We start from the raw sequence: 22315 nt of genomic DNA, 5'->3' as shown, positions 1-22315 counted from the left end.
CGACATTAAGGGCTGCTTAAGAATAAGCGTGCACAAGTAAGATTGTGTGAACTTATTTGGTCATTTATGAACCGCTTTTGTCCCGATTGATTTGCTAGAACGCCCTTGAGAAATACTTAAGAGAGGAGAAATCTACGTATAAAATATTGGTCACAGATTACTGGTCACTTTCAAAACAATAAAAGTATAGTGCATCCATTAGTAATTATATATAAATAAATAGTTTTTTTACAGATGCAAATATAGAAACAATGCTTTGTGATACAAATGCCAACTTGTATCCGATGCACACTTTTTTAAATCGATGCATTGTTAAATGTTATGCCGATGCACCAAGCGAATCTGTGAATCTTCCCATCCCTACTGCAGGTCATGTACCTACCTATAGCAGCTAATCACTCAGAAGTCTAGCTAATTCACAGAAAATAGCTTACTCCCATGTTGCAAAATAAGGTGAAAATAAGGCAACGGCAAATGTTCGTTACGGAAATACTATGTGTCCAGTCCAGACTGAAATCAATATGCAAGATTTGCATGATATGAAGCTGATCAAGTGAAGATTGTGTTGGATCATGAATGAAGAGACAGGAATCCAGGGTGGAGATGAAGAGTCTTTTATTAATGTGTCAGATGAGAAGTGGCCTGTGAGAAGAGAAGAAGAGGCCGAGAACACAGATATCCAGAGTACATATATCTCACTCTCTGTCTGCTTATGCGTTGCATGCGTCCCAGTTCCCAGTGCACTGTGGACTTGTTTATCAGCTCGTACCAGAAACATACGAGTCAGTTCAGCCTTGCGTATAAAGCTACGGTTATATGTTACACAGCATGAGAAGAATGAAAATTCATTAATACACGTTCCCACAATTGCCTATTCTTTCTCTATTGTGCAGGGGCGGTTCAGGGGGGCTTAGCCCTCAGTAAAACCATTAGATACAACGATACAAATGGACTAAATAAACAGTATTTTACTGTACTTATGAAATCTGTATTACTGCATAAAGTAATTAGACACAACCTATTAAAGTTACAGAAGTTACTTGGTGAGTGATTCTTTTCTTTTGTTGTTTGATTAACGTTATTAGCCTAATATAAGAATTGCATGGATCTGTTACACTGACACACATCCAATATTTTCTTAACTGTTTGTTTATTTAAGACGTAATCGACTGCGTTTACTCGTCAAGACATAATAGTTTGTGTATTTGCTTATTTGCTCGAGAAGATGTGAAAGTGACTGACCTGATCTCATGAAAGTGCGTATCAATGGCACAATGTTCTGCTTCTATTTGGTGTGCTATTTATACACAGAAACTGACTTTGGCCTGCATATGAGACACAATGGTTAGGTATAGGGGTGTGGGGAAGGTGCGTATCATAAGCAAACCAAATAGAAACAGAAAATCGTGCTATTGATACGCACTTTCATGAGACCAGGTGTGCTGTCCGTGCAGTGCCTTGCTTCATTCAAAAGTGTGCGCGCACATTAACGATGTATCTCAGTGCGTGAGTACCACACTGAGATAGTTAAACGAAAGAGAATGATAAACTTTCTTGAGGAAACAGCACTGGTCTGATCGTTCAGATTATAGTTTTAGCTCGGCTGAGACGACAAATAGGGGGCTGAAGCCCACCTAAAAAGGGTCTAGAACCGCCCCTGCTATTGTGTCAGATTCAGTCTACCATTTTTCAGAATCCCTTTTTCTTCTGTTCAGCAGATCATCTGCTATTTGCACAATCCCTGTGAGAGCCCTCAGGATCAGCACATCCATGTCATTCTTTGTATCAATCTCCTCGTGGTAGTTCTTCACAGGGAAGATGTGGCACATAGGGACACCAACCGAATTAGAGCACTGCTGCATCTGTAGAATGAAGAACAGGCTGAGTATTTCTGGGGGTTGTAATAAATACAAAAGAATCTGCTCTAAACCATATCTGTGTTTGTGCCGTGTAATAAATGTATTTGTGTGTATCAGTGGAAAGAGCAGCTTCAATTATTAAAACTCAATCGTCGTTTTTTTTGGACTAGTCATACTAATGATTTGCAGAAAATTATTTAAATAATGCATTTAGTATTATTATATTGTAAAGCCCTAGACTGTTAAACAAAACTGCAAGGTAAAGGCAGAGGACTGACCCCACGTTCTGTATCTGAGAACAGAGAGGACCAGTAATTACCTTCTCTTTTATCTTCTTGCTAGTGTAGATTTTTCTGAGGTTTTTTTGGACTAGTGGGCATGCGTCATCCACCTTCGTCATGATGATTGCCTGAGGAATTTCTGTTGAATGTGAACATAAATTTAAATATTTATTCACTGTGTGATGTTGCATTCTACAACATTTTGCTAGATTTGTGTTGCATGAAGAAAGTTAAATTTTTGAATGATCCAAATAAATGTTTATGGGGTGCAGTCAAACGTGTTCATGCTTAGTTTTTTTAAGAAACATATTTTTCACATAATTTACCTTTATTCCACACCTCTCTGATAAATGGCCCGATTATTTTCTGACTTTATGAAGCCCCTCGCTCAGAAATGCGTGATGGGTTAGTTGGGCCAGTGTGTTGTGATTGGCTAAACCGCCTCTAGTGCATGTCTAGCGGCATGTGCTCCGGTTGTATTGTTGTATTGCATGTGCTCGATTATTGTAAACAATGGCATTGTCTATATTCTTTATCAATTTGAGGCTGATTGAGACCCAGAGAATATTAATGAAGAGGATTGCGCAGAACCTGTGCAAGCACGGCTTTTAGTGGTATGTTTTTTACTTTTAGATACGCTGTTATTTGTAAATGCTACTGCTTCTGTTAGATTTTAATATATGGTTTTATCCTGATTAAAACCTTAATACAGCGCGTCCATGTATAACACTTCTCATAGCTATGTGAAAATAAGTGTATAATTGGAACAGTTTGTTGGAGCTGATCTGACGATCTGAATGAGAGAGAGAGAGAGAGAGAGATGCAGGGTGATGCGAGTAACAGGATTAAGAACCGCTGCTTTAAAACATATGATTTTGAAACTTGTGAATCCATTAGAATCGTTAGAAGACAGAATTGCGATTCATATATGAATAGATTTTTATGTGCACCCCTAGTTTTCTCTTCCTCTTCTCTAAAGCAGTGCAGCATGGCTCCACCCCCTTTGTTACGTGTTCCCGGGGGCGGGGTTAATCTGGGTCCGTGACGTATCGGACCCGGGAAGTAACTCGTTGTAGTCCCTTACCAGTCGTTTTTGTAGGCATTAAACCGCCAGAGTTTTAAAAGACATTGCATTGATTTGCATTGAACTTTTTCAGCGTCATAACTTTTATAATATTGTTTATGCTCAAACAGCAACATTACACACTAACTAACGATAAAAAGTTAAATCGCAGTCAACCACCCCTTTAATGAGTTCTCTTGTATTTATCATGTAGATGTTTTAACACATTATTAAAATGTATTGCTGTTTTACTCACCCAGACTGCTGGCCTTCTCTCTAATATATTTCATCTTTTTGAAGACTTCTTGATTCATCAATGATATCTTGTCACCTGCTATGACGTAGACCAGGCAGTATGTCAGATCCTCAGCGCTTGTTTCACTTCTGCAGTCATCATTTTTAGCAGAATTAGTTGGATTGAACTGAATATAAAAATAAAAGAGAAAAACAAATAGGTGAGAGGAAAGGCATTATTTTATAATTCTGCAGTGTCATTTCATTATTTGAATAACATTGAAATAATTTCATAAAGCTGAGTTAATAAATAGGCAAAAGTTTCCTCCTCACATTGTATCCTTCCTTAAGGAGACCCTCGAGGCATTTGGCAATGTCTTCCTGATCCACACCATGTGAATCCCCGGGTTCTAAGCCCATGATGTCATTGAAGACAAAAGGCAGAACTGATTGTCCATTTCTTATAGAATAAGTTCTGTACTGTAGATAAATGCAGAAATATGACAATAAAATAAACAACTTGGGTATTTCAAATGTATTTAATATGGATGCATACAAGAGTAACCAGCATATAAAACAAGGCATTTGGAGTGTTTCATGTAGATGATTAAATGTTCTTGTTGGTGTAGAAGCTCCTAGTCTTCATAAGGATTGGTTGGCATAAATCCAGATGCACACTTAAATAATTCAATAATTTTTAAAGGGTTCGTGAACTGAGAAATCAAATGTACTATATAAATATCCTGTATTCTTTCTCATTAGTTTAAAAACAGCTTTTATTGAAACCAAGCTCAGAAAACGTCTCCTTTTGGAATGTGCCACTCTATGATGTAATAGTGTGCACATAAGCACATAGCACATAATAGAGTGCATAAGCAGCACCGCCTCCGCAGAAGAAGATCAATGCCTCCACATCACTGCCTCTTTAGCCCCGCCCAATGATTTTAAATCAATGCATCTTTAGCCCCGCCCATCCAGAGCCATTGATAAACAAAGCTGCGACACGCTTTGATCGACACGCCATGCGGTCCCGTGGTTCATGGTGCTCTCAATAGTTCCAAACAACTCTGCGCTGTCAATATGTTTGAATGGGTTTAAGTAGGATAGACAGCAGTTTCACTATATTTGCAGCAATTTCTACTGATTATTATTAACACATCATGTGCATTGATTGTGTATTGATAACTACGCTGACTACATTTAACATTCGCATTTTATCAAAGAGTCTAGAAAACCAAGAGGCGAAATTTTGGGGTCAAAATTCCAACTGGACAACGTTTCAGAAAAGCTTTCCTGTAGCTCAAACAGTAGAGCATGGCACTAGCAACGCCAAGGTCATGGGGTCGATTCCCAGGGAAAGCAAGAGCTGGTAAAATGTAGAAACTGTAACTTGAATGCAATGTAAGTCGCTTTGGATAAAAGCGTCTGCTAAATGTAAAATGTACAGAAATAGACGGAATAACAACAAAAGAGAAGTCAAAGTGGAATAAAAGAATGCAATGTTGGGCAAACCACTGCAAAAACTATCACTGTGTCAGTAAAAATCTTGCCTTTTATCGTTTTCCTAAAGATCCTGAGAGGTAATAATTAACAAAAGTATACCGGTATATTGTGTTTTGAAGTGGGACGTAGCGCTGTCTTATGCACCTGCTAACTTCAACTGTTTTTAGCCTAGTAGTAAACAAATCTTTTTAGGAACAGCAGGTACTATAGCCATAGAAACCATAATAATGATTTATATGCAGGGTATTGTGCTGATATTTTAAGGACCACTCTGGACAGCTGACTCCTAATGTTTTTGATATTCTACATATTCTCTGTGGTCAGTTCACAGCAGTGATAGAAATTTATCTTTCTTTTTTTTTTTTACATTTTATGGGCATTTTTACCTTTATAAAGCCATTTTTTCTAAAAGTGTGAATCATCTTTTGAGTCAAATTCTTAGTTTTAATCAGTCAATTATAATAATAATACATTTAAGCTGTTAGTAAACAAATGAAATCAGTATCAAGAAAATTCACCTTTGCAGAAGTTGCATATGAAGTGACATTTTAGATATATTTACACATATTAATGCAGCTTAGAGGGACGTGGAATGCTTTAACCTGCAGTTACAAATGCATAAATAATGTTTTGATAATTTAAACATGAAATGTTGAATACTGATATTTGAAATTATTTTAAAATGAAAAGGTACTTTAAGTGTAAAATTAAAACCACCAGTAGGTGGCAGCAAGACACTGTTAATAAGTGAGTCATTGCGATTGAACCGAATCATTTAAACAGTTGATTCATTCAGGAACGAATCACCGTCATGTTGCTCAGAAACGCAAAAAAGTGCTGTGGCTGTGTTTGGGATTATTTTTGTTGTCAAAATAGAGCAAAAACAGGCAATATGGTGTCTAAAAGGCAAGTCTCTTAATTAACTCCTTGTTTATTGAACTGTTGTAAAAAAAAATCTATATGTAATCATGATGATTTTTGGAGAAAAACGGCACTCCGTGTGATATTGATTTACTATATGAAATGATATAAATAAATCTGCCCCTATATCTTCAATTTTGTGATCATTTTAAATGCATTTTATCAGACTGAATAACGCAGTGAAAGAAGGCACTCTAATTAATGCGTGCGCACTAGTCTAATATACTAGACCTCAAAGTAGTGTTTTGTTTGGTTTTTGGCTAAATACTGATAATGTCAAATCACACATCGTTAAAACAGCAATTACGATATTATCGCAGACGATATATATCGCACACCCTGCACCACTGTCTTAATGTAATTTGTGCAAAACCTTTTGTTAAACTACCAAAGCTTCATTTTCACCACCAATGCAATGATGCAAGTATTTACCTCTACATGCTTGCGAAGGGGTGATGTCGAGACTTTATAAGCTGCTAGTTTGTCTCCCTAGGCAAACACAGTTTACACTGCATAATATAGCATAAATATGGCCAGGGGTTCACTTCATTTTGGAGTTCAACTTCAGCTGAATACGGGGTTTGGTTTTCAGCTGGGTCTGCATCATTAACGCCTGTCTTGTCCGTTTGCATCTTTCTTGTGATTTTAGCACCAGTTTGTTCTCCTGCCCATTATTTACTGCAGTAGTTTCCAGGGAGCGATTTATTTTTTTTACTCAGTAATTAATGTGTTTTAAAATGTAGCAAAGTACAATACTTCAAACAAAATGTACTTAAGTAAAAGTAAATTACTTTAAAAAGTAGAAGTACACAAAAAAGCTACTCAATTACAGTAACGCGAGTGAATGTAATTAGTTACTTTCCACCTCTGCCCTGCGCTACACATATAACCCTCGTTCCCTGAAGGAGGGAATGGAGACACGACGAATTGGGATCTCGCCAGAGAGAGTAATCCACTTCGAGTTTAACTAAGCGAGCCAATGGACATTGGCATACGGTATTTCGCATCTGCAGGGAATGAGGGTTACATACATAACCGAGACGTTCCCTTTCAGTCGGTCACTCCGGGTCACATCGGTGACCGACGAATTGGGATTCCTGCCAAAGCACCACAGGAGCTGCCTGCTCCAGTGCCCTGTGTAGGACCCCTGGACCTTCCTATAAGGCAGACGATAGGACCGGGCTTTACACAGAGGAGGTCAACTACTGCAGTTCCTCGAGCAACCCAACAGTAGGACTTGGATAACACTGGGAAAGCGTGCCCTTCCACCTGGAAGAGGCACACTGCAGAGTCACCTCCTCCCAGAGGGGTTAAGTGACATTTACTCATGTGAAGTAACCCTGTAGGGCCCTATTGCACATGGAAGTCTCTGAGATGGCTTAGGCTGCATCATTTAGAGATGGCAGAATGTGGCGTCTCAGTGCAACTACCCGTTTGAGGTGAGAACACAGGAGGAAACCGGTTCGACACGCAGGCTATAGAACCTAGCGAACATGTTAGGAGTCGCCCAGCCTGCAGCTCTACAGATGTCTGCTAGCGAGGCACAACGAGCCAGCGCCCAGGATGATACGACACCCCTAGTGGAGTGAGCACGCAGCCTGAGCGGGTGCCAAGGTGATGACATCCACTATCCAGTGGGCCATCCTCTGCTTGGAGAAAGCCTTCTCCTTCTGCTGTCCTCCGTAACAGACAAAGAGCTGTTCTGAAGTCCTAAGGCTCTGAGTTCTATCCACGTACTGTCGCAGTGTGCGTACAGGACAGAGCAAAGCTAGGGCTGGGTCTGCCTCCTTCAGGGGCAGTGCTTGCAGGTTCACCACCTGGTCCCTGAGGGGAGTGGTAGGAACCTTGGGCACGTAGCCGGGCCGGGGTCTCAGTGTTGCACTGGAGTCAGCCGGCCTGAACTCAAGACAAGATTCATCGACTGAAAAGGCCTGCAGGTCCCCCACCCTCTTGATCGAGGCGAATGCAGTCAGGAGTAGGGTTTTCATAGAAAGAAACTTCAACTCGACTGACAGCAAAGGCTCGAAGGGGGCAGTTTGAAGGCCTCTTAGCACCAATGTCAAATCCTAAGTGGGTAGGGAGGGAGGCCTGGGAGAATTTAACCTCCTGGCCCCCCTAAGGAAACTGACGACCAGATCATGCTTCCCCACCGACCTCCCCTCTATGGGGTCGTGGTGGGTGGAAATAGCAGCTATGTAAACCTTAAGGGTGGAGGGGGACAGCCTACGCTCCAACCCTTGTTGCAAGAAAGAATGCACGGCTCTGATCGAACATCTCCAGGGGTTCTCATGGTGAGAGTAACACCATTCAACGAACAGGTTCCACTTCAGAGCATAGGCCCGTCTTGTGGATGGTGCTCGTGCTGAAGCGATAGTGAGCACTACCTCCTGGGGTAGGTCACTTAGAACCTCCGCTTCCCGTCCAGGGACCACATGTGGAGTTTCCACAGGTCTGGACATGGGTGCCAGAGGGTGCCCCGTCTCTGAGAAAGCAGATCCTACCTCAGAAGAATCGGCCTGGGAGGGGGTGTCACGAGGAGCATGAGTTCCAGGAATCAGGTCCTATTGGGCCAATATGGGGCCACTAACAGGACCTGCTTCTCGTCCTCCCTGATGTTGCACAGTGTGTGTGCTAGTAGGCTCACTGGGGAAACGCATATTTGCGCAGCCCCCGGGGCCAGCTGTGTGACAGTGCTTCCATGCCAAGCGCTGCTTCGGTTAGGGAGTAGAACCAATGCCAGTGGGTGGTTTCTGGAGATGCAAACAGGTCTACCTGAGCAACTCCAAACCGCCTCTAAATCAGCTGAACTATCTGGGGATGGAGTCTCCACTCCCCTGGAAGTGATGCTCGAGACAGCTTGTCGGCTGCCCGATTGAAGATTCCTGGGATGTGGATGGCACCTCAGATGTTTCTGACTCCAGAGGAGGAGGTGGCAGGCGAATTGTGATATTCAACGGGAGTGTAAACCACCTTGCCGTTGATATATGCAACAGTTGCAGTGTTGTCCGTGCAGACCAGAACGTCACTCCCCCGAAGGAGCCCTCTGAGGTGGCTTAGGGCTAGGCGTACTGCCAGCAACTCGAGGCAATTGATATGCCAACGCAGCTGGGGACCCATCCATAACACTGACACTGCGTGCCTGTTGTACGTGGCACGCCAGCCGGTGGCTGAGGCATCCGTGAATACCACAGCATGCCTGGATACCTGCTCCAAGGGCACTCCTGCCCGAAGGAACGAGGGATCTGTCTACGGGTTGAAGTTTCTTCAGCGGGCCGGTGAAATCTGATCCCAGTGAGTACCGCGTCGCTACGCCCACCTCGGAATTTGGCCATGGAGCCAGTGCTGAAGCAGTCTCATATGGAGCAGACCGAGCGTATCTACTGCTTCAGCTTCCGCCATATGCCTCAGGCAGTTTAGCACCGACTGAGCATGTTCCTGGGTGTGTCGTGCTTTTTGGCTGACTGAATCCAACTCCATGCCGAGAAAAGTGATCCTCTGCGTTGGCACAAGTTTGCGCTTTTCCCAGTTGACCCGAAGACCCAACTGGCTGAGGTGTCTGAGCACCAGGTCTCTGTGTGCGCACAAAAGATCGCGAGACTGTGCGAGTATGAGCCAGTCATCAAGATAGTTGAGGATGTGCACCCCCCATTCTCTCAAGGGAATCCCCGTTCTGATCTGAAGGGCTGCCTCTACTACTTTGGTGAGGATACGAGGCAACAGGGACAGCCCGAAGGGCAGGACCTTGTACTGATATGCCCAACCTAGACCTGTCACCCATGTCAGCTAGACACAGCCAGAGATTGCGCTCCTGGACATCATGTGGATTATCTCTGGGTCTGGCTCGGAAAACGCTAACACATCCCAAGGGGGCAACGCAGCCGGGTCGTCATCCCCGGAGAGAGAGGGCTCGCCCTCCGATGCAGCGATCGACATCTGGTTGTTAGAGGGGGCACCGAAGGAAACGCGTGGTGCACCCCGTCCAGCAGAGGGCCCAGCGCGCTCCCTCAGCAGCTCCACCGGCTGCGGAGTGCTTGAAGGGTGAGGAGCTCCACTTGGGGAACTCCTCACCGTGATCCTCAAATCACCTCTGACTCCAACGGAAGCAGCGCCGCCCGGGTTGCCGGGGACGAACGCTGGATCGCAGCAGAGGCAGAGGGACTCCACCATGTTTGACATAGCGGAGTCTTTTATGCAACTCTGAGATGGTCATGTCCCCACAAGAAGAACATGAACCATCCACAAAAGCTTCCTCAGCGTGCTGAATGCCCAGACATGTGAGGTAGCAATCGTGACCGTCCTGAGGCACCAGGAAATGACCACACCCAGAAACGCACGGGTGATAAGACATCTTTAAAAAGATGCAATCACCTGTGTTGCTCTTTTAGAGAAATGCTCTTTTAGTGCTGAAGCACGCAGGGGAGCTGGCCACCGCATACTCCTGGTTGTCAGCATGAACTCGATAGCCACGAGACCGTGACCACCGCTGCTGTTGCCATAACACCCATACTCTCATTCTCTCTGCAACACCGAAGTAGAAAGCAGTAGTGATGCACCACCGCTCGGCTCCGAAGTGAAAAGATGAATTAAGACGGTGCACCTGCTGCCTCTTATATCTGTGCTGCGGGGTGTGGCAGATGCGAAATACTGCATACCAATGTCCATTGGCTCGTTTAGTTACACTCAAAGTGGATTGGTCTCTCTGGCGAGATCCCAATTCGTCGGTCATTGACGTGACTCGGAGTGACCGACTAAAAGGGAACAGTTTTGGTCTGCAAAATCTGGTTGCTTGAGCAGCAGTTCAAGAGTGTTGAGATAACAGCCTGACAGCATATACTTTGCACGGTATACAGTATATATATATATATATATATATATATACAGTGGTGTGAAAAAATGTTGGCCCCCTTCCTGATTTTTTTTTTTTTTTGCATGTTTTTCACACTTTAATGTTTCAGATCATCAAAGAAATTTAAATATTAATCAAAGATAACACAAGTAAACACAACATGCAGTTTTTGAATGAAGGTTTTGTATTATGGAGGGAAAACTAAATCCAAACCCACATGGCCCTGTGTGAAAAAAGTGCTTGCCCCCTAAACCTAATAACTGGTTGGGCCACCCTTAGCAGCAACAACTGCAATCAAGCATTTGCGATAACTTGCAATGAGTCTGTTACAGCGCTGTGGAGGAATTTTGGCCCACTCATCTTGGCAGAATTGTTGTAATTCAGCCACATTGGAGGGTTTTCGAGCATGAACTGCCTTTTTAAGGTCATGCCACAGCATCTCAATAGGATTCAGGTCAGGAATTTGACTAGGCCACTCCAAAGTCTTCATTTTGTTTTTCTTCAGCCATTCAGAGGTGGATTTGCTGGTGTGTTTTGGATCACTGTCCTGCTGCAGAACCCAAGTTCGCTTCAGCTTGAGGTCACGAACAGATGGCGGGACATTGTCCTTCAGGATTTTTTGGTAGACAGCTGAATTCATGGTTCCATTTATCACAGCAAGTCTTCCAGGTCCTGAAGCAGCAAAACAGCCCCAGACATCACACTACCACCACCATATTTTACTGTTGGTATGATGTTCTTTTTCTGAAATGCTGTGTTACTTTTACACCAGATGTAATGGGACACACACCTTCCAAAAAGTTCAACTTTTGTCTGGTCAGTCCACAGAGTATTTTCCCAAAAGTCTTGGGGATCATCAAGATGTTTTCTGGCAAAACTGAGACAAGCCTTTATGTTATTTTTGCTCAGCAGTGGTTTTCGTCTTGGAACTCTGCCATGCAGGCCATTTTTGCCCAGCCTCTTTCTTATGGTGGAGTCATGAACACTGACCTTAACTGAGGCAAGTGAGGCCTGCAGTTCTTTAGATGTTGTTGTGGGGTCTTGGATGAGTCGTCGCTGCGCTCTTGGGGTAATTTTGGTCGGCCAGCCACTCCTGGGAAGGTTCACCACTGTTCCATGTTTTCTCCATTTGTGGATAATCTCACTGTGATTCGCTGGAGTCGAAATGGCTTTATAACCTCAATTACTTTCTTTCTCAGTTGTTCCTGAATTTCTTTGGATCTCAACATGATGTGTAGCTTTTGAGGATCTTTTGGTCTACTTCACTTTGTCAGGCAGGTCCTATTTAAGTGATTTCTTGATTGTGAACAGGTGTGGCAGTAATCAGGCCTGGGTGTGGCTAGAGAAAAAAACTTATAAAAAAACCCTTCATTAAAAAAATAAAATAAAATCAGGACGGGAGCCAACACTTTTTCACATATATATATAATTTAACTGTGACAGCAATGTCATACAATTGTATTGCCTCAATAGGTTCATTTGGTTCAGATGTTTCTTTGTAGAGTGTGTAGCTTGCATAGTTTAGTAAACTATTTTATTTTAAATGAAAAAAACAAAACAAATGGGTTCATATACTTACTGTTTTTGTAAAAGTAGTGCCAGACACAGAATCAGCAAGGGCTTCTGTTGTGATTCTTCCCTGAAAAGCACTATTGACTGAGTTGATGAAGCTGGACTTTCCTGCTCCAACTGCTCCAGCTAGCAAGATCCTGATGTGCTTAACATTTGAATCGCTCAGCTTAAGCTCCCTGAGGTTCTTCTCCAAATGTTCTTTCTTGCTGTTGAAAAAGGCATCTTTGTTACAATCAATTTTGAAGATACACACTTTTGCTTGTACAAATAGATCATTTTTCTTTTTTAAATAAGAATTATTTTCTACTTACTCCCAGGGTGTTTCCCTCCATGCTTCATCAAATTCTGTTAATAGAGATGGAAATAATTTATGATTACATGATTACAGCTAAATAAAAGATAGATATGAAATGGAAAATCCATCCATTATTCACTCAAACCGAAAATCAAGTGTTTTGACAAAGTCTGATGTAGTTCAAGTTCAAGTTCAAGTTGAGGTTTATTGTCATTCCGCTACATGTGGGGACATGCAGTGGAACGAAATGTCGTGTCTCGCAGGACCACGGTGCTACATAAATACAGACATACAACAATGAAGTTAAAAACACTATAAACCTATACACTACTAACAGATTTAACTATAAGTATACTATATATAAGTATTTACCCTATACAAACTAAAAGAATGAAGGATAAAAAATACAACTATACGAATGCTTCACATAAATATTACCCTATACAAACTAAAAAATAGAAGATAAAAAATACAAACTATACGAATGCTTCACAAATACTGTACATGTGCAAAGAGAGACATTTGAGTCAGCAGCTGGTTGGGGAACAGTGCAGGATGAGTCCTTTGTGAGATTGTGCACACGCAGCAGTGTGTGTAAGTGTCCATAGTGCACATAGTGTAAAGTGTAAGTGTCCATAGTGCACATAGTGTAAAGTGTGAGTGTCCATAGTGTAAAGTGTCCATAGTGCACATAGAGGAGAGTGTCCATAGTGTAAAGAAAAATAAGAATAAAATAAATTTAAAAAAAATAATTAAAGTTCCATACAGTTTTTCTTTGGTGTGGTAAGGTTTGGGGTGGGGGGTGGTCCATGTTCAGGAGGTAGGGGTTTGCATGGGGTTTCAGAGGGGGGCGGGGGGTTTGAGTTCAGGGCTCTCACAGCCTGGGGGAAAAAGCTGTTGAGCAGTCTGGCGGAGCGGGCTCTGATGCTCCGGTACCGTCTTCCTGATGGTAGGAGCTGGAAGAGACTGTGGGAGAGATGGGTGGGGTCCTTCACGATGCTGTTGGTTTTGCTGGAGCATCGTGTAAGGAAGATGTCCAGGATGGAGGGGAGAGGGGCACCGATGATCTTTGCAGCTGTGTTCACTGTCCGCTGGAGGGTCTTGCGGTCAGCAGCACTGCAGTTCCCGTACCAGACAGTGATGCAGCTGGTCAGCACACTCTCAATGGTGCCTCTGTAGAATGTGGTGAGGATGGGTGGAGGGAGACTTGCTCTTTTCAGCCGGCGGAGAAAGTGTAGGCGCTGTTGTGCCTTTTTGGAGAGTGACATGGTGTTGGTGGTCCAGGTGAGATCCTCTGTGATGTGCACCCCCAGGAATTTGGTGCTGCTGACTCTCTCCACAGTCGAGCTGTCGATGGTCAGTGGGGGGTGGTCAACGGAGTTTCTCCTGAAGTCCATCACAACCTCCTTTGTCTTCTCCACATTGAGGGACAGATTGTTTGTGCCACACCATTCAGCCAGCTGTGCCACTTCCTCTCTGTAGTGCGTTTCATCGTTGTTGCTGATGAGACCTACCACTGTTGTGTCATCAGCAAACTTGATGATGTGGTTGGAGCTGAACTTGGCAGTGCAGTCGTGGGTCAGCAGTGTGAAGAGCAGCGGGCTGAGCACACAGCCTTGTGGGGCACCTGCTCGAGGTGTTGTTGCCGACACGGACTGACTGAGGTCTTCCAGTTAGAAAGTCCAGGATCCAGTTACAGAGGGAATTGTTAAGGCCCAGCAGGTTTAGCTTATTTATGAGCTGTTGTGGGATTATTGTGTTGAATGCCGAGCTGAAGTCAATGAACAGCATTCTAACATAGGAGTCTTTATTTTCTAGGTGGGTAAGAGCCAGGTGGAGGGTGGAGGAAATTGCATCGTCCGTAGAGCGGTTTGGACGGTATGCAAACTGGAGCGGGTCGAGTGTGTTGGGGAGGCTGGTTTTGATGTTATGCATGACTAGCCTCTCAAAGCACTTCATCATGATTGGAGTCAGTGCTATGGGACGGTAGTCATTGAGACAGGACACAGGTGATTTCTTTGGTACCGGTATGATTGTTGTGGATTTGAAACACGTGGGGACGACTGCCTGACTCAGCGAGGTGTTGAAGATATCTGTTAGGACATCTGTCAGCTGTGCAGCACAGTCTCTCAGAACACGGCCAGGCATGTTGTCAGGACCCGCAGCCTTGCGTGGGTTAATCCTAGATAGGGTCTTCCTTACGTCGGCTGGAGACAGACAGAGCGCCCGGTCATTGGGAGGTATGGGCAGTTTTTGTGCAGGTGTGTCATTCTGCATTTCAAACCGTGAATAAAAGTGGTTGAGTGCATCGGGGAGGGATGTGTCCTCATCACAGGCCTGTGGCGGGGGCTTGTAGTCAGTGATGGTCTGAATGGCTTGCCACAGGCTCCGTGTGTCTCTGCTGTCTGTGAAGTGGTTGTTGATTTTTTGGGCATATGACCGTTTAGCTTTTTTGATGCCACAGGACAGATTGGCTCTTGCTGTTTTGAGGGCTGCTTTATCTCCTGATCTGAATGCTTCATCTCGGGTCTTTAGCAGCCCACGAGCCTCTGCTGTCATCCATGGCTTCTGGTTGGCACGTGTGGTGATGGTCTTGGTGACTGTCACATCATCAGTGCACTTTTTGATGTAAGCAGTCACAGTTTCAGTGTACTCATTCAGGTCTGTGTGGTTGAAAAGGTAGGTGGCTGCCTCTTAAAACATATTCCAGTCTGTGTCCTGGAAGCAGTCCTGCAGTGCTGGGGTGGCATTGTCTGGCCATACTGTGATCTGCTTTTCAACCAGTTTGGTGAGTTTGAGAAGTGGTCTATATGCTGGGATTAGCATAACAGTGATGTGGTCGGAGTACCCGAGGTGGGGGCGGGGTTCAGCCTTGTAAGCGTTCTTAACTGTTGTGTAAACAAAGTCCAGTGTGTTGTTTCCCCTTGTTGCAAAGTTCACATGTTGGTAGAACTTTGGCAAAACTGTCTTTAAGTTTGCGTGGTTGAAGTCACCGGCTATGATGAAAAAGCCGTCAGGGTTTTTTGTTTGTTGTTCACTGATGGCGCTATACAGTTCACGAAGCGCGTCCTTAGCGTTTGCACACGGGGGGATGTAAACCGCAATGATAACAATGGCCGTGAACTCCCGCGGCAGATAGAACGGTCGACACTTCACAACCATAAACTCCACCAGCGATGAACAGTGTTTTGATAATATCGCAGCATTGTTACACCAGTCTTTGTTGATATACACACACAAGCCACCTCCGCGGGTCTTACCAGACAATGATGAATCTCTATCCGCTCGGTAGCTGGTTAGCCCGTGCTGCTGAATGGCGGAGTCCGGGATGTTGTCGTTTAGCCATGTTTCGGTGAAAACAAACACGCAACAGTCCCTTGCCTCATGCTGTGTAGATCGACTGAGTTGAATTAAGTCCAGTTTGTTTTCCAGAGAGCGGACGTTTGAGAGCATGAGTGTTGGAAGAGCCGGTCTTGAGGGGTTAGCTCTTAGCCTAGCTCGTATACCTCCGCGCTTACCGCGCTTCCGTCCTCTCTCACACCGCTTGCGTGAGAGAGGTGTCTTGTGTGTCTTCTTTCAAAATTATAGTCTTAGGTTAGATACTGACCAGTCTTAGAGTTCATTAAAGCATGTTGTGTGTTTGTCATAATTTACAAAAAAAAGTAAATTATGACAAAAGTGGTTCATCACAGACACCACGCACAAAAGACTGGCGAGGTAAGGATCCTTTTCTGCAATGCAGTTTTACAAATCATCAAAACAAATACAACTGACAACCAAGAACTGAAACACAGGGCTATAAATACACAACAAAATGAGGGGTAAAACAAGGAACTGGTGAGACTAATTATTTAATTAAGCAAGGAAACAAATGAAGAGGGACAAAACAAGCAAAGAAACGCAATACCAAGAACTGACTAAACAGATGAAACGTGACGTGTGCTGGTACAAAAAGAGCATTGATAAACAAGTATTCCATTAAGCTCATTTAAAAGCGAAGTTCGAAATTTCAAGTAGTTTTTTGCTATTATTTTCAATAATTAAAGGATTACATATTACATATACATATTATAAAGTCTGAGGTGAGCTTTAAAATTTAAAATTTACTTAATCATTTCATGTTTTAACCTGAAACTACTAATTATTTTCTAATCTATTTAATATATATATTAGGGATCAGTGTTGGGTAAGTTACTTTCAAAAAGTAATTAATTACAGTTACTAATTACTTCATCAATATTGTATTTAAATTACTTTACTAATTACTCTATCTGAAAAGTAACTTAGTTACTCAATAAGTAACTTAATTATTCACATCACTAATTAGGCTACATCTTAAAATCCCTATAAACCTTAATAGAAATTAAACTCTATATTCTTTCAATTCGAGTCAAACATAGAATAGTTTAGCCTTTTAGCTTTAAAACAACTGTAATACTTAAACATTTTTATGAAAAAAATGTAACCACCTTTGGTTAACAAATAGAAATACTCTGCAAAATATCTGAATAACAAAAAGGCTTAAAAGTTAAACAATACATTTCAGTTTGGCAAGAGGTTCAGGAAAAGCCCAACTAGTAAAATCTGTACAGGTTTATGTCAAAATAACACATTAACTAATGTAGGAAAGAATAAATTACAGAAATGATCTTCTCTGCTGCATAATGTCAGATCGCGCTGTTCTTATGAGGTAAATTTCTCATAGCAGGTCTTTCAAAAATGATGAATATTAGATGATTTTTTTTTTTTCTTAATATTTTACATTTTTTTTTGTATCTAGGTGAGGGCATATGCGCGCAGGTGACTGCATATAATGAGCTCAGACACGGGAAAGACTGTGCCTTGCTTTAGTTTCATACGGATTGCATAATCAGAAACATTAGTTTTTCATTTGAATTCGTTCAAGTGTCAAGTAGACACTTCAAGATTTTTAGATTCTATTGATTTTAGTCTTATATGTATCTGAGTCAGAGCCGGCGCCAGGGCACCTCCATCAGAGAGGCATTTGAATTTGGGGAGGGGGGTTCGGGGTGGTATGGGATGGGAAGCGTGCAATCTGTGATTGCGTGCAGTTTCTGACGCTCGCTAAAGCGTGCAATCGCTTTCTTATGTGCGCTGTTTTACCGGTTTCACTTTCGCTTTCGAAACGATCACGTTCAGCAAGAAGGGGAGAGGATGGAAAGTGGGGGCACCGTAACTCTGCCCGCGAATGCCCCCTCTTGGTGCCGGCCCTGATTTGAGTATTTAAGGTTTCTCTGTGAATCAGGAAAATCTGAAAGTGAACGCACCCGCACGCGGAGGGTTAAAGCCGCTGCATTCAATATCTTTAGACGTAAATTTAGATTTCAAATTCAATATTGCTTTTAGAACTGTTGAAATTATTTACTGTATGTAACGCAAGTACTTTATCAGTAACTGTAATTAAATTACCAAAAATGAACAGTAATCCCTTACTTTACTTTTTCAGTGGATAAGTAATTTAATTACAGTAATGCGTTACTTTGTAACGCGTTACACCCAACACTGTTAGGGATGCACCGAATTGAAAATTGTGGGCCGACACCGAAAATTCTGGATGCACTTGGCCAAAAACTGAAACTGAAATCGAAAATGCTTTTCAATAACATGTTTTTTTTCTTTTTTTAAATTAAATAATATAAAACATTTTTAAGACTTTTTAATTTAACTCAATAATTTTAATGATACTGAATCTAGAAAATACAAGCCAATAAAATAACCACACTTTTATTAAAAGTAAAACAATGAAATTTGACAGAATATATATTAATATTAAATATTATTGTATTCAGTTAAATGCAAAATAATCAGATTTACCAGTTTTTTTTTTTTGTTTTTTTTTAAATTATCCAAATAAATGAAAGTCCTACAAAGCTATTATTATCAGATCACGTGAGCTGAGCAGAGCATCATGAGGGGGTAGCATCATTTCATCAGCGTTGCCCAGTACATTTATTTGCAATTGTTGCCATAATTCAAATGCAAATGCAGCTTGCACATTTGTGTTTCAGTGTCTTACAACATCTTACAAGTGATCACCCTGTCGTTTTAGAATAGCAATAGAAAATCCCACAGTTGCTATTTCACATGTCCAGCATTAACTCTCACAAAATGATGTTTTATTAAGAAAGTTCGGGAGGAGCACGTTCAGATAATGAACCTAATTAACACGAGGAGAACGATCAGTAATCAACCCAGATAACAAGATAAGAGGAGTGTATATATACACAGCAGACTTGCCTCTGTTTATTGGCAGTTTCCAGCATCCCTCCGCCACCCCTTCTCTGCTCTTACAACTATTCCTGTCCTATCCTGTAGGGGGGGTACTCTGGGTTTGGGCCAAAATTCCGAGCTCAGAGCCCTCCCCTCAGACAGCACGCCAAATGCGCATGAACTTTATTCTATTTATTATATGTAAAGCCCTATTCGGACGGTTTTACAGAGGGTCGTTAGAGAACTGTGTGTTTCACAGACGTACTTGCTGATTTGAATCTCGTCCGAATCCACAGGGGCGTAGCCATCACTTCAAAAGTGGGGGGGGGGGGGGGGGGGTCTAGTGATATACCTGTTCTTGTTTTTCAGTTAACCCTTGTCTAATTGACAGGTTTTATTTTTAATCATACCTTTTTGCTTAATATGCTTTATGATTATATTGTTGTATATGATTATAAAACAGAAGGAAAGAAAGAGAGAAAAAAGAAAAAGAAAGAAATACAACAGCTTGTCACTGGGACAGTACCATTAAAAGCACATCTTTGTACCTTATTTACCCCAAAACGTTTCATAGTTGTACATTACGGTACATATTGGTACTCTAATGTACTAATGTGCACCTTTTTGAGTATAAGTTACAAAGATGTCCTTATAAGGGTACTATTGTTTACATATTTCAGATTGTATTTTGTGAGTGTTGTATGTAGAGTACATGGCACACAGTAATGGATACTTGCACATTCACATCTTTATTCTGTTCTATTATACATTAGTCTGATTAGTCTATGTTAAAAGACATATCTTATCATAGACAATGCTGTAAATAATCTTTACCTCTGAAGCCTCACTGAAACTCATTCACTCTCAACTCTGTATTCACTTCTGCCTCTGTCTACAGCAAATAAAGTAGTGTTTGAAACATGTACATACAGGGAATAGTGACATACAGAAGAACATAACACATTAAGTACACTGCTGGACAATAACCAATCATTTGTATCCTACATTATTTTTAACACTTTAGAATGATAAACACATTCACTATTAACTATGACTTTTGCCTCAATAAACTCTTCATTTACTGCTTATTAATAGCTTGTAAGGTAGTCGTTGTAGTTGTTAAGTTTAGGATTATGGGATGCAGAATATGATCATGAAGAATACAGAATTAATATGTGCTTAAGTACTAATGAAGAACCAATATGCAATCTAATAATGACCTACTGTAGTTAAAAATGATAGCTGAGAAGTTGTTCATCATACTAATGTTATTTTTTATTTTTCTATATTTGACTAATTATGTGTTTTTTATGATTGGTCCATATATAATCCTACAAACGCTTGTGTATTAATATATTTTATATAATATAAAAACAGCCAGGTGTTAAAAGCCAATCTATCAGTTCTTCTCAGCTGTGAAATGTGTTTTTCTTGTGTGTCGTCCTGATTCTGCTCTAACAAACCTAGGCTGACTGTTTCTTGTTCATTCTTGACAACACATAAAAACGTCAAATTAGTGCAATAATGCCAGAGCAGCCCTAAATGAAGATCGGTCCTGTATCAGATCAGTGCTATACTTGATTGAAATACATCATGTAGAATTGGCAGAGTGTCACAATGCTGCAAACGCTGTAAAATCTCAGTTCAACATGATCTTTATTCTTATTTGAAGGGTTCTGATAACATACATACGTGTTAAAATAAAAGACGTTACAAAAGAGTTACGGAAAAATACACTGAAAATAAATAAGTGCATGTTTGTCCAGGCAGCTTTTCTATTTCTCCATATAATGAACATCAAACTTGCTAATTATTCAACAAGAGCAATAGGCAGAGTCACTCAACACCGTGCAACACTATTCGGATCCCACATGCCAACTTACGCTGCTTGACTTCTTCGTAAAAAAGGAGTGAAGAGTTTCTTGCTTTGAACTCATCTCGACCTCTAATCAATGATGGATACAGCGCGGGACCGCGGGCGCGAGCCTGGGCATGTCGTGACGTCACAAACTGAGTGACTGATTGCCATGGAAACGTAAACGTCATGTATATCTTGTCTCTTTGAATTTTAAATCATTCTGCATTTATATACATTGCTCCATTAAAACCTCAACATGTCGAGAACACAACTGTCCGATGAAAAAGTGCGGGGGACGAATTTAGTTTTTATAAAAAGTGGGGGGGGGGGGGGGACACGTCCCCCGCGTAATCTACGCCCCTGCGAATCTGCCACGTCTGTGTTTTTCTCACACGACCTCTGTAATAATTCCAGAGTAATACCTACTGTTTTCAGCAAACTCAGTGATCCTCTGAGAAAACTGATCCCGTCCGAATGCGATGTCTGTGATTGCTGGTGATTTTTTATTTTTTTTCACAACGTGTGTTTTGGCTAAAGTGAATGACCGTAGACACTCTTACCACGCCCATGTTTGATATATTTGCAAATAAATAAATAATGATAAAAAAGACTAATAAAATCAAGAGCCAGATCGCGTTCAGATCACTGTTAAGACTGGCTATTTTAATCAGCGTCAGGCAGAATTATTCGCGTTCATTTCTGCACTCAATTACATAATGTTTTAATTACATGTACCTTTATGAAAATTAAACACGGGTTTACAACAAATAAATAACTAAAGTAAAACGAAAGTAACCACACATTAACATGGTTTTGCTATACTAGCTTCACCATGGTATTTGTGTGATTATGGTAATCAATCCGAATGATACGCAATACAGAGCGCGTGATCTCTGAAACACCCAGATGTCCAAAACAGCCCCCCACCTCTGTAATAAACACAGAGATGTTAGTCCCGTCCGAATTGGTGGTACATGAAAATCACAGACGTCAGGTCATAAGAATCGAAACTTAAACGTAGTTTAGAAAACTAGTCCCGTCCGAATAGGGCTTAAGTCTTATCAAGCTGGCATAGGCTACATGTAAAAACAATACAGCCACTCTAAAATTATACTTACCCGGTGATGGTATTTCAGGCTTGGGTGTTGGTGATGGCTCGGGTGTTGATTCTGATGCTCCCATTGTGATCTGATTCTCTGTTTTCTTTTCTCTTTATGAATTTTGAAAATTCCACACTAGACAGTAAATTAAAAATAAGATGACTTCAACTCAATACAGAGTAATAACCAGTCAGATGTAGTGTTCTTCTCTTTGGGATGTGCAGGCAGGCTGTGACAGCATCTCTATTTATACCTCAGGTCCAACTTTCACTTTCACCTTGTTAATGTTTTTATGACTAAGCAGCCTATATCCTGTACTTTGTGCCATGCCACACAATAAAAACTCATCTGGACAGATTCTGTGTTCAAGGTAAATTATTTAATGTTTTGAAATGAAAAGAGAGAATTGTAAGGCAAGGTAACAGATTGACAAACTCAAAACACAGCTTACAAAATTAACTGTTAGATTATTAAGATTTTTTAAAATATGCTTTTCACATATTTTGACCTTTCTATGAAAAGGTATGTTTTGTTCACATCAAATAACCATAA

The 22315-nt window shown here is 41.6% G+C and overlaps 1 protein-coding gene across 2 annotated transcripts; it reads right to left on the bottom strand.

The window, feature by feature from the left end:
• Positions 1-599: 599 nt before the first annotated feature.
• LOC306843867 (interferon-induced protein 44-like) lies at positions 600-22061 on the bottom strand. 2 transcript variants are annotated; one of them, XR_013781872.1, is made up of 8 exons: positions 21782-22019; positions 12591-12624; positions 12287-12485; positions 3771-3917; positions 3460-3625; positions 2179-2279; positions 1570-1862; positions 600-1242 (listed from the first exon to the last, which is right to left on the bottom strand). XR_013781872.1 is itself a non-coding variant. In XM_079375565.1 (7 exons), the coding sequence occupies exons 1-7, from the start codon at positions 21843-21845 to the stop codon at positions 1680-1682; spliced, it is 894 nt and encodes a 297-aa protein (XP_079231691.1). In that variant the 5' UTR covers positions 21846-22061; the 3' UTR covers positions 600-1679. The 2 variants fall into 2 exon arrangements, 1 of the variants encoding a protein (XP_079231691.1); XM_079375565.1 differs by having other exon boundaries at positions 600-1862; positions 21782-22061.
• Between the last annotated feature and the right edge of the window lie 254 nt (positions 22062-22315).

This window comes from Barbus barbus (assembly GCF_936440315.1).
Source record: "Barbus barbus genome assembly, chromosome: 24".
NCBI classification, from domain to species: Eukaryota; Metazoa; Chordata; class Actinopteri; order Cypriniformes; family Cyprinidae; genus Barbus; species Barbus barbus.
The sequence above is the reverse complement of the archived record's forward strand: the minus strand, read 5'-3'. Positions and strand labels throughout refer to the sequence as shown.

Coding starts and splice junctions, on each gene's coding strand:
- LOC306843867 (XM_079375565.1), bottom strand. CDS start 21,845: ATGGGAGCATCAGAATCAACACCCGAGCCATCACCAACACCCAAGCCT. Junction 12,486..12,590: donor TGGAGGGAAACACCCTGGGA/GTAAGTAGAAAA, acceptor CTTTTTCAACAG/CAAGAAAGAACATTTGGAGA. Junction 3,626..3,770: donor TCCTTAAGGAAGGATACAAT/GTGAGGAGGAAA, acceptor TTTTATATTCAG/TTCAATCCAACTAATTCTGC.